The sequence below is a fragment of the Anarrhichthys ocellatus genome, unplaced genomic scaffold, assembly GCF_004355925.1.
Source record: "Anarrhichthys ocellatus isolate YVR2014 unplaced genomic scaffold, GSC_Weel_1.0 scaffold489, whole genome shotgun sequence".
Taxonomy (NCBI): Eukaryota; Metazoa; Chordata; class Actinopteri; order Perciformes; family Anarhichadidae; genus Anarrhichthys; species Anarrhichthys ocellatus.
Window position 1 is genome coordinate 17,390 of NW_022280463.1, and position 12,707 is coordinate 30,096.

Consider the following 12,707-nt stretch of genomic DNA (forward strand, 5'->3'; position numbering starts at 1 on the left):
ACAAATAACTGATATTATGTTGTACTGTATGTTTAGGGGGGTTCAGTGTCAGACACCATCACAAATCCATTCACAAATTTAGTTTTTCACATACTGCGGTGAACACTCTTGGGCTGATCTGGACATGCCTCTGTGTGACGTTTTCTGGTGAAGGGATTAAGGTGACGACCTTGTCCACTGTGTACCAGATCTTGTCCTCTAGTCGCGGTCAATAAAAGCGGTTTTGCCCAATGTTGTGCATAACTTTGACCTCAAGGGCACCTGCAGACAGATAACGGGTAAAATAAAAGGACATTGGGCAAGATATGATAATTATTGCTTGTATTGGAATCTTATAAGACTATGAAATAAAGTTTGATTCAAAGGGAATGGGAATATGAGAATGGAAGATGGCCAAGTGAGAATGAATGGAAAGAGAGACTTTACCATATGTTTCGGTAGTGACAATTCTAGCTAACTTTGAGCATAACTAAAGAATGCCAGCAAATGGATGGCTAGCATACGCGTCTTTGAAGAGGTGTACACACATAAAAACATAATACTTTGCATTAAACCCCAAAAAGTTTACTTAATTGAAGAGAATATGTGTTCGGTAGTGACAATTCTTAAGGTTACACGCCGATTTTCAGACTTTGGAACACATTTATATCAAAAGTATGGGATTTAGCTACTTACCATTCAGGCATGAGGGACAGGGATGCAGTGTCACTGTCTGGTCAAAAATGCAGGGGTGTGGCTAAAAACCAGGCTCAGCCAATGGACTAAAACTCTTGTGTTTCGGTAGTGACATGAAAACTGGGGACATGATTTTTTTGGGTATAGTTTTTTAATTTTAAAATTAAACCCAAAATAAATCTAAATCTTACAACTTCTGTTTAAATTTAATCATAAAGATCTTTGAAATTACACCATTGAACAAAATCTAAAAATTGTTTTAAGTGTTATTTACAGAAATTGAAATTTAGATGTCAGGGTTGGGGACAGCTACTTCCCAATAGAAAGTACCCTATAAATGATGATTTTGTATATATTTAGCTTATCACTAATTTAATGCCTTGGGTTTAAATAGACCATAACACATTCTTAGTAAATATCTATGTCTGAATACTTAATTATTTTGTTAAATAGTTTTTCTTGTTGGGGGGACAGCACTTTGAACGAATTCGGTAGAATGGCCCATATAATGCCTGCAAAACTAAGGGCATTCTCAGCAGCCACAGATGTACTTTTTCCTGCTAATTTGTAACAGTGAATATTTAGGTCAAAGAACCACTGTGTCTAAGATGTCTTGTTTTGCAGTACGTCATGCGAAAGAGAGGGCAAACATTTAGCTTTATGCTGACTAGCATTGTTTATTTTTATCATAACGTAATTTTCATATCATGGTCAGAATCGCATTGATGTGTATAAACAAAACAAAAATAAATAGAAACACTGTTGAAAACTATATAAGGACACACATTGTTACTGATGCGAAGCACCCGAAGACAGGCCCAGAGGAAAATGTCCGATTGCAGAGCTGCAGTTCCTTCAGATGTTGAAATGCACCATCTTTCCATAAAAGGAAACAGTTTCAAATGGTGTTAAATATAAAACCTAAAAAAACACACAAATAAAAAACATGGAAAGGAGAAAAAAAAGTAAGCTGAACCACTACTGTCTGCAGGTGTTAAAATCTTTGCAGCTGTTATTTTCTTTGCCTGTAGGAGGCACCGTTGATGTGTCCACACCTGCAGGTCTAAACTGCTGTTACGTTATAGGTATTGCAGGTTGGCAGGTGAAGAACTGCTCTCACATGGATGCCACAGCTCCACCTGGTAGAGAATCTGCAGCCTGCTAAACGTGAGCTAGTGAGTTCGAGAGTTATGAGCCAGTTTCAGGTGCTTTGCATTATTCATCAATAAATACAAATAAATAAAATGAAAACAGCAATAAGAAACTACGTTCTTAAAATCAGTCATTTTGCAGAGTCGGCCTGAGTTTTTGATGTTACAGACTTGTATATAAATATAACATTTGATCAGTCTCTTTGACATGTGATATTCTTTATCAGTGGGATCTGTGAGGATGCAGCTGCTCTTCTTCACTGAGGGTCCTCCTCTTTTTTTGCTGCTATCTGAAGGGCTGAAAAAAAAGAAAAAGAACGGTAAAGCTGCTGCTGAAATAAGTTTAAAAAAAAACAAAGGGTACTGCATTATTTAATGGGTTCATGATTTCATAATAATTTCCTGATAACATTTCTTATAATTTCCCAAGGAAGTCTCCTGGAAGAAACACTAATTATCAGTAAAATGGAGATTGTGTTTACTTAATACACCTCCAAAGCATTAATTCCTATTAATTATCAGTGTAACCAAGCAGGTCAACTGAAAATGCAGAATAGTGAGTTTTATCCAATGCATATTTAGTGCCGTTTTATTTGGGAATTTTTCAGATTTTTCTTATACATTTTACCAAATTGTGCAGTTCTTTCAAGAAACTCCTTTAGAAATGATTGGAAAATTAAAGACCTGTGTAATTAAAACTTAACCAAGAGGCATTTTATTTAGCATTTTAAATTTTGGTTGAATTTGAATCACCGATTAAGACATCACTATATCATATTCTGAATCCTGCAATAATACATTTATTAATTCAGTCATAATCCTGAGACAAATCTCCCACTCAAATTAAGTTGTATTCTCTGTATCCGTCACAATACAGAGAACTTATCAATACACTGTACCTGTTGGCTATGACAAACATTTAACCAGAAATCTTTCTGCTGAGACATCCAATCTGATTATTTGATTAGCAGTGGGAACTTCAGGGTGGTGGTAGCTATAGTACAAGCAGGCCTAGTTCTAGACTGCTTTGAATGGGGGGCAGTAAGAGTACCACCCTACTTTATGTTTTTATCGAAAGCTATCTCCCAATGAGTACAGGTGGGGGGCGTGCCCATGCCTGGAACCCCCATCAGGTCCAAGATGACAGTACACTAAGTGTAAGACTAATACTAAAATGTATTTCTACAAGCTTGTTTCCTCATGATTCCAAAGACTGTATTCTGTGATCTTAAGATAAATTGTGTTGTGAAAAACACACATTTGTTATGTCAAGATCACAAATCACACAAATTATAAACAACAAATTACAGCCAAATATTTCTCTTCTATCTCTTTCTTTCATGCGATCTTGAAAAAACAAGCATGAGTAGTTGTGTTTTTTTTTGTTTGTCTCCATCTATGACTTACCATCAGTCTACACTGAGCTCAGCCTGCCGTGCAGACATAGAACAGACACACAACCAACAATTAAAAACCTTCAGATTAAAGAAAACATTTCTGCTACTACTAGAGACATTTCTATTCTGTTAACAATAGCCAACAAACTTATTTTCATCAAATGCCCAAAACTACAAGAACCAATAACACACCGTCAATCAGTTTCTTCATTATGAGAATACGTCAATGACCTATTCACTATATCTACTGATAACAAATTCATTACTGGAATACCTAAAATAATCTATTCATTATTCTAATCATTATATTAAAAACTGGCATTATAATAACAAATTGCATCTAAAAGGATCCTGGCAACTCTCAGTCTGTAATGTTTCAGAGATTAAAATGATGATCTTAAAGCACTGTGAAAACTGTATGCCCATTTAGTACTGCACAATAATATTACAATTAAACGATTCCCATTTGACGTATAGCCTCTTTCGATTTATAAAATGAAAGACATTTTAGAAAATTATAAAATCATATTGCTAAAAAAGTAGGAAAATCACCTCTAATGCCATTTGTTGGTTTGTTTCTATTTTAATACATTAAAAAAAAAAAAAAAATTTTAATAATCTGCTAAAAACCCTGCAGATAATGATTCTTTTCCAGGTTACAATCTTTCAAATGTTTTTTGTCCATCTCCATGTTGGAGTCGGTAGTGGTCGTTTAGTTGCTTTTGTTCTTTGTGATATTTTATAAACCAATAAGCAGATTTGTAAAAATATCAGTCAGTCTCTCAGCTGCTGTCTCTCAGCGCTTATGCTGCTAGTGTACTTAAGAGCAGCAGGTTGGGGGGGGGGGGGGTGTTAGAGGCCTTCAGGCTCATTCAGGTCTCCTTGAAGACCTCCTTGAAGGTCTTCAAGGAGTATCCTGTCTGCTCCGTCTGCTGCTTCAGTCAAACAGAACGACCGTAGGCAAAAGCTGCTTCAGCTTTAAAGCAACCACAGCACTGATGCTCTATGACGGTTACTAAGGTGCTCATTCTCTATCAACCACCACACCACATTCACCTCTAACAGCAAACCAGTAGACTTACCATACTGGTTAACCCAGGAAAGGCTGGAACAAGTAACAGGACAGTTGGGTAAGCATGTTTAGTCCTCATCTCTAATCTCATTGTACAAACAGTTTTATATTGTGTAAAATCCAGCATTTTCTTCCATCAGGACACTGAAGATATATACAGATTTAACTACAAACTCAAACTGCAATAACCAATAAAACTGCATTTATACTAACAGTGTCAAGTTCTGCTATAATGTCCCCCAGATGTAGCTACTACAGCCACAATATGAAAGTGTTGGACAAAACACCTGGCCTGTTTGCAACCTATAGCTCTATAGCCAGCTTGTTATTAGACAGTTAGCAAGGGAGCTAGCTTTGGGTCACCAGGTCCTTACATGTTCACCCTAGGGATTAGGAACTTGATCAAGACATCTCATGACAATCTTGTTTGAAGTTTTTGAGATGCGAATCGTGTGTTCGACGTAAAAAACATTCAACATCTCGGCCAAACCAACATGAAAATGACTTAAAAAAACCAAATCAAAACACAGAAATGCTAGCTTAGAACACACCTTAACTCAGCACGATGCTGTGTATCTACATGCTCTATGAGGACAGAGGGATTGAAATGTCAAAGGTCATAGTTAAAGTGATGAAGTGGTACGCTGGTGATACTGAGTCAGAGGGCATGGTTAGCTTAGCATAAAGGCTGAAAAAGAAGGGAAACAGCAAGCCTGGCTCTGTCTAAAGTTCAGTTCATTTGAAAGCATACTGAGGCCTTTAAGGTGGACTAACTGTCAGGAGGCGGGGGAAGCAGCTATGGTTTACGTACTGGTTGTTCTTCGCTCGACTCTGAAGGAGCTACATTAGCTGTTGATGCAGCTGGTAAACTTTTGGTTTCAAGCTGAGCGGCCGACGGCCCCAGAGACTCCAAAACTTTATTCCTCATCAGCGTGGACAGGACTGAAGAGAAGGAAAGAAGGAACATTCAATCTGATACCTTTTAAAATGTTTAATATTGGTGTGTAACCACAATGTACTGGTCTGCACCTTCCCTGGTGAGGTTCTCAGCAGCAGTCATGGCCCTGCCGCTGAGGTCGCTCACCAAGTTGTCCACCGTGGCCTCGTGGCGGAGGAAGATGGGCCGCACCACTCTGTTGTAGATCATCTGGGAGCCGTTCCACGAAATAGGGGCCATGCACCACAACAAGAAGAGACACTGGAACCACAGAGGACTTGGTTTACTAGACAAATACTTCTTCATGTGCACCTTGACCCCATTAATCATAGCCTGGTTCCAGACTTCTACATCATCTTTGATTTTGAAAAGCGATTCTAACTGTTCACCGAGTTCTGTTTAGAAGATAACCGGTTGAAATAATTTGCCGATAATCATGGGTTTCACAGTTTTTTTCCCACCTTAAAAGCATAGTAGAAAGGGAACCAGTAGAGGAAAATATCGGAGAAGAACTCGCCCAGGCTGAAGACACCATAGACCACCCAGTACGTCAGCCATTTTGTGTCGTCTTCTTTGCTTGTACTTTCGATGGCTTTGATTCTGCAGATACGATAGGAAACAGCCTGTCAGAATGTTTCACGTGAGCTGAAAAATACATTTATCTCTAAAAAAGGCCTTCAGAATTATTGTACTAATACAGTAGAGCTTTGGTGAAGGCTTCCAGTTCAACGCCACAAACAGGGGTGGAAGAACTATTAAGATCATTCTCAAGGGTCAAAAGATACATCTGAAGGGTCTTCATAATATTTGTGGTGTCGAAAGAATAAGAAAAGAAGATTCAGCAACAATTTTAATTTATAAGCGTATCATATGTCTCTTTATGTGCTTGCCCTATCCTTCAGAAAAATAACATACCCAAAAACTAACAGGAATAGCTCCTCAATTATAAAGCTTATATCCGATATCCTTTGATAAGTAAACAAAACAAATACAAATCGTAAGTAAACTAAAATATCATTCTGGAGAAAATGCAATAAAGGAAGAGTTTCATTCTCGCCTAGTATAGAAATCTAAAATGTATATAACCAAGATCCCACAGATAATGATGCAACTGAATGTCTTCTCCTACTCAATTACAACTGTAACTGTAAATTTGATAAAAAATACACTGAAATGCAATATTTTGGATACAATTTATAAAGATATACTCCGTGTTTACTGTTTATATGTTAACCGTTTTACTTTAAAAGACGATTTATTTCCATATAGCCATGTAGCAAATAACATTGAAATAGTGATAAACACATCAAACGTTGATCAATATTCATATATGACAAAAGAGCTCCATGCGTTTTGACAGATAAATGGAGAATGGAAAAGCCCACATGTCTAAAACAGGTATTAGATTCCTTTTAATCAGGGGAATAGAAAGGTATCCGGTACAGGCAACAAAACCACTTTGTTAAGTTTAAGAAAAAATAATTGATGTTAATTTGACTTACAAATGACTCACGTTATACTGAAAAACTAACCACTCACGTGACTGGCGAGTGACGAGCAACTCACGTGTGTTACTTGACACTAACACGAACAACTCACGAAAAGACTCACGTGACAAAATGGCAACGTTTACTTTTAGTTTCGCACGGGACAAAACCACTTGTCTCCTGGACAAAAGTCCTGTGTTTGAGCATCTGTCTCATCTATTGTCTTGATCGGAAAAGTAAGATAAAATTCCAACATGGAAAGAAAGACGTTTTTAATCAGGTCTACAGTGGTGCAGTCCAAGACTGAGTCCAAAAAAGTTTCAGGTCAAGTTTTTTTTGTTTTTAAATTGATTTTCTGAAAAACGCTCAATCGCTAATTCCACTTTTACACCGGATGGTAGAGCGCGACTCAACTTGAATCTCTTGGGACTTTCCTTTTTTGGTTTTCCATTGGCAAAAATTGTGGATGGTACCTGGGAGATTTTGTGGTACCACCTCGATCAAGGTTCAGTGAGCTTCTAAAACACTGCAAACCACTGATTGGCCATTTTTAAATAGCCACGCTACCATCAATGGTGATCACATCTCTTTATTCACCTCCTCCTCACGACCTCAACTCAGCCTGCAAAACAATGCCGTGGTCAACCGCCGAAGTTGCTCAGTTGGGTTGCGTTGTGCTACGTTAAGAGAAGTTCAAGGCACTTTAATGCGGCATCATTATGCCGGTGAGCTTCGTTGAGGGGTCCTATCTGCAGTGGAAAACTAAATTGACAACAGCACCTGGTACCAAAAGTGGGTTGAGTAGAGTCGGGTTGAGCTGAACCATGCAGTGGAAATGAGTGCACAGTCAGACCAGAAAGTAGCACGAGGAAATTCATTTGCATGTTAGTTGTAGTTGGTTTTGTTTATTGTAAAATCAGCAGTGACGTACCAACTGACTTCATTCTCTTCTCAGGTAGACATTACTCCACTATATCTTTACACAGCAAGCAGTCGCTTGCTTTAATGTTAATGCTCTGAATCGCATAAACAGAAAGTTTAAAGATCAGCAAGGTCAAGAGTGTCAAGTAATTTGTGATTGGATGCACAAAAGTTGAACCAAACAAATTCTCTTTGTGAGTGAATCCACAAATCGCAATGATTCCATCAACATGAACTGATTCTCGAGTCTGCATTTTCCCCAACAGAGTGTGCAGCTCTCTGATGGGATGTTTCTTACTGCAATGCTTTCTGGGACTCGTAATTGATTCCTCTGTTAAAGTGTTTTTCAGCCTCCTGTCTCAGGTTAAACAAGGAGAGTTTCAGGATTGGTTCATGTCTCTGGGAGTGAAGGAAACACAACAAGCAGATCTGTAACTTAATAGAAAAAAAATACTCACGAATAATATGCTGGATAGGCAAAACCAATCAGGTTGCAGAGGAGGGCGGCGCCATATCCATACACCAGGTAGAGTCCGGTCAGTGATATGGCACCTGGACGAGACACACAGGAGACACAAGGAGCGGGTCAGTGTTGTCGACTTGGCGACTTACTCGCTACATTTAGCAATGTTTGAGTTAGCCCTGCTAGCTACTTTCATTGGAAAAGAGTTGGCATCACTCGGCTGGGTTTTCCAGTTGGATTATTTATTATAATAAGGCTTGCTTGTTTCTCAAGATTACCTACTCTAGCTTTAACATACATATACATACAAATACACACATAGACATATCAACACATGAATATATAAACATTGAATATACACATACATTTGTGCACACGTATGCATTACCCTACATATCTGTATACATACACTTAATTACATATTTATTTGTTCAAATATACAGACAAAAGACTAATGTATTTACATCCAATTAATTGACCTTTATCAACTTCCAATGGCTGACTCCAGTCTCTCCCCTCTCTCCCCCCATTTCCTGGCTACCTCTTCACTGTCAAACTGTCCAATAAAGACAAAAAAAATAACATCAAAATTGAACTTTTTTTTTTTTTTTTTTTTAAGAAATACAGTTTCGAAAGGGTTTTGTGGGTGACCACTTTGGGGCTAAAATCTGGCCTAAGCGGATGCTCGGCTTTGGTGGGTCATCACAGCATCAAGCATGGATGTTAAAATGAATCAGAAATGTATTGAATCTGTGCAGAATTAAACACAAAAGCTCCTTTAATTCTCTGACGAAACTGAACTGGGAGGTCTACAGAGTAGCAAACAGACATTGAGTGTTTCCTTTAAAAAGGAAGGAAGTGACTGACCGACTTTTAAATACCACAAGGATTCTCCGACTAACTCTGCAGATATTCAGATACCACCTGACCGTCTCAGTGAGCGCAGCAGACAGACAGGAAGTCGTGTGAAAAGTGTCCTACCTCTGATCAGCTTATGTGGCGGTTCGCACATGGAGGCCGGTCTGCTCGGCTCTCTATCTCTGTGGATAATCTCTTATAATGATACTGCAGGAGGACGCAGAGAGAGTGGGGGACACTGTGCACCAGGCACTACAGTGACATCATGCCAGTGTGTTACTGATCCACTGTATGAGCATCAGTGTGGTATGAATAGACTGCTGTTCCCCGCTCAGTAAATGTTCTCTGCTGAATACTTTATGCAAGGAGCTCCATTTTTATTGTTTGGTTATCATATTATTTATTCATAACATCTGCACAGTTTGATACAGAGCATCACGGCAACAATGGGCCACCACAACCTCCTGCACCTAACTGTCCCCATTACATCAAGAGCAGGATCAATACTTTAAGCAAGCTTGTCACTTTTAGATAATATAGGGTGTAGTAATAACGTTTTTATGTTCCACACATCTGAAACAAACTCTCAGCTCCATTAAATCAGGGCTTACAACTTAATTTGCCCCTGCATTTTATTAAATTCAATTTGGGACTTTTTATTCAAATCTCACACTACAATGTAGCTACACTGTCATTTGCATTCTACTATTTGATTTATCTTATTCGATTTTAGCTTATGTTTTATCTTCTATTATATTTAGTGGAATTTTTCTGTTAGGCAATATATTTTCTAAATGCATTTCTGTCTTTTCTAAATCTCTTGCCTCGTTAACACAAATGCTTTTGCCTTAGCGTTAGCTTCATGAGCTACCATTAACCAACTAACATACAACAAAATGAAAGTATTATCTGGCAAATGCCATTGCAAGATAGTTTGCTGCGGGAAGAGTGACTACTCTGTATCTATTACTATAAGTGTTTTTCCATTCACTTTCATACTTCAATTTGCGCAAAAAAAATGTCAAAATATCACAACTATCTTATGATATAATGTAGTGAAAAGGAACTGAACCCTGAGGGACGACTTTGGTCACTGATAAAAACTCAGGACGGTATAGCTTCCCAAATTAAGAGATTGTTGTCTCCCTGATTCCTGAACGGACTGCATGCATAAACATCAAATCCAATATTATGTAGCCTCTGCAAGAACAGGCTTGTCTCAACAAAAAAATACTGCAGTGCTTTTTTTTAAAATCTAAAGCTGATGCAATGTCATTACATACAAAGTAACAGCAGCTACAGTACTGTGCCCCGCTCTAAAACCAAACTGAAATGGACTCACAGTGGAAGCGCCGGACAGATATACCTTCAAATGGTCATTTACTAGAGATTCCAGGACCTTTGCAAGGCAGCTTGGATATACTGTAGGTCTATAGTTGTTAAGATTCCTCTTGTCACCTCTTTTAGGCTATAAAATGAGCCAGTTTCCAAACTTTGGGAACTATACCAGAGGAAATAGAAAGACTGATAATATGAGTTATTTTTTAGATACACCAGCAGAAATAAATGTATTACTCGTATTGGATTAAATCCATCAGTGTTGAGTTCAGAGGGGTTTTTTAGGTTCTAAAAACTACTTCAAGAGCAATAAACTCAAATGAATTTGGCACAGAAACAGCATGTAACAATGACAGAAAAACTGGATTTTATACATACAGCAATGCCACCTCACCTCCAGCTTCTGTTTGCTCTGAATAAAGAGTAATCATTTATTACCGCATCAGCGTCATTAACACGCTTCTTTAACCATGAGAATATTTTAACATGATCTGAACATGATGCTAATGCTGAAACAAACTTCTGATGTTTAATGGTTCTCTGTGTAACATTCAGAAAAACTCTTGTTATTAATGACATTTCTAAGCAAACGTCAGCCAGTGTTACAAACTGCAGAGGAGCTGAAGAAAGGCACTCGCATTATGCCACATCCATTGGATTTTCAGAGAAAAAAGTCCTTTACATTTTATATGCAACCGAGAAAGTCTAAACTTTTTAAGTTACTTTACCTTCTGTTGGGATTACATTGCATTTGCAATAAAAATGAAAATGAATATGTGTAAAAGGTTACACATAGAACCTTTGAATGAAAAAAAATCTCAAACCTTTCCTGGATTTGAGTTGATTTGAATTCCCCAAAGTTGGGGGTTTTACAGGGGTCACAAACAGTGATTGAATCAATTAAGCTATCTGGGCAAGATGTCCGGGAGAGAAATTTTGACATTATAATTTAGAATACCATGAATCATGAATACAATCTCATTAAGAGCTTTCGTTGTTGTTTTTCATTGTTTTATATTCCCAATTGAGTAAATCAACATCATTTTTATGAGACAAAGTTGATTTAAAGAAGCTACTTTAACTAAGTCTAGGCCTGAAACGAAACAACAGAGCAAATACTTAAAAATATCACTATTTCTACATTTTGGACCAGGTCTGTGATCATGGTTTATTTAATCTGAATGCTGCCACATTATCTTCCAGCAGTGTTTTTCCCTCATATTTTGATTATCAAAAGCTTAAATCTATATTTTGTTTTATACTAATGAATCTCCTATTGGAATGACCAAAAATAATTTTCCATGTCTGTTTCTGTCAAAACACAAAGACCTTTAAAAAAAAAAACATTTGATCAGATGTTACCTCAAAATCAGCTGATGTGCCAAAAACAGAAGCAAATAAAGATGTGCATTTACAAATGGCAGCCCAAACTGGATATAGACAACACATAGACATCCATTGTATTGGTATTTCTTTGGCTTGGGCTGGATACCATGTGGGTGTCTCCTCCCACATTTGACCCCAAAAATGCGCTGCAAAACCAAAATTATTGGAGCTAAAAGAGGCCAAAAAGCTCCACAAACCTGCAGAGTTGGAGATAATCACAAACAACTCTTTGCACATCACATGCAGTCATTTGGTCCATCGTTAGTATAAAATATTGATAAGAGCAAAAATGTTGACCCAGAAAACTTGAACATTTACAGGTTCATGTTAACAGAGAGCAGCTGTTCACTTTAGCCTCATGTTCACAAGAGGATTACCTAAATCCTCTTCAGTTATCCACTAACATGCAACAGGAAGGTATAAGGTTCTGTTTACTAAATATAAACAGAACAGTAGAATCGTCAGTAAAGTATTCATGATGGACCGATCAGAGTGAACAGAAACAGACCACCAGACATCACGTACCCACTGCAATGATCTTCTTCCTTATCCCCGTTTTCTCCTCCAACTTCCCCAGAAAATCAGCCACCACGTTCTTCTCATTTAGGAATTTCTCGGCTCGGTCTTTGATGGACGAGAGGATGTTCAGCAGGCCCATGGCCCTCAAACGGATCCTCAAATAATAGAGTCGTCGGAGGAAGACGAGAGACGGCGGAGAGGAAAACACAGAGTCTATACTGTAATCCTCCGACAGCAACAATCTGCTTTAATGAGGTGAGAAGGGAGGGGGAGAAGGAGGGAGGTAGGGGAGGCACAGAGACGAAGCAGAGAAGAAGAAGGTTCCAGTTTTCGCATGTGAAGGAATACAAGTTTTTTTTATATATGTTGTATGTTTGCTTCTGTACAACTCAGTAAAATTAACCTTAACAATGAACCGGTTCAATGCATCTTATGAGAATATGAGAATATCTTATTCCTGTTCCTGAGAGGATGAATCCTATAGATTACTATTACACCCCCCC

At 38.0% G+C, this 12,707-nt stretch overlaps 1 protein-coding gene across 4 annotated transcripts; it reads right to left on the minus strand.

The window, feature by feature from the left end:
- Positions 1-1,326: 1,326 nt before the first annotated feature.
- LOC116401504 (receptor expression-enhancing protein 6-like) lies at positions 1,327-12,429 on the minus strand. Of its 4 annotated transcripts, XM_031879936.1 has the most exons (8): positions 12,211-12,429; positions 8,099-8,192; positions 5,694-5,832; positions 5,325-5,493; positions 5,107-5,237; positions 4,306-4,328; positions 3,234-3,256; positions 1,327-2,124 (listed from the first exon to the last, which is right to left on the minus strand). In XM_031879936.1, the coding sequence occupies exons 1-6, from the start codon at positions 12,341-12,343 to the stop codon at positions 4,314-4,316; spliced, it is 681 nt and encodes a 226-aa protein (XP_031735796.1). In that variant the 5' UTR covers positions 12,344-12,429; the 3' UTR covers positions 1,327-2,124; positions 3,234-3,256; positions 4,306-4,313. The 4 variants fall into 4 exon arrangements, with proteins under 4 accessions (XP_031735796.1, XP_031735798.1, XP_031735799.1 ...); XM_031879938.1 differs by lacking the exon at positions 3,234-3,256; XM_031879939.1 differs by lacking the exons at positions 3,234-3,256; positions 4,306-4,328.
- Between the last annotated feature and the right edge of the window lie 278 nt (positions 12,430-12,707).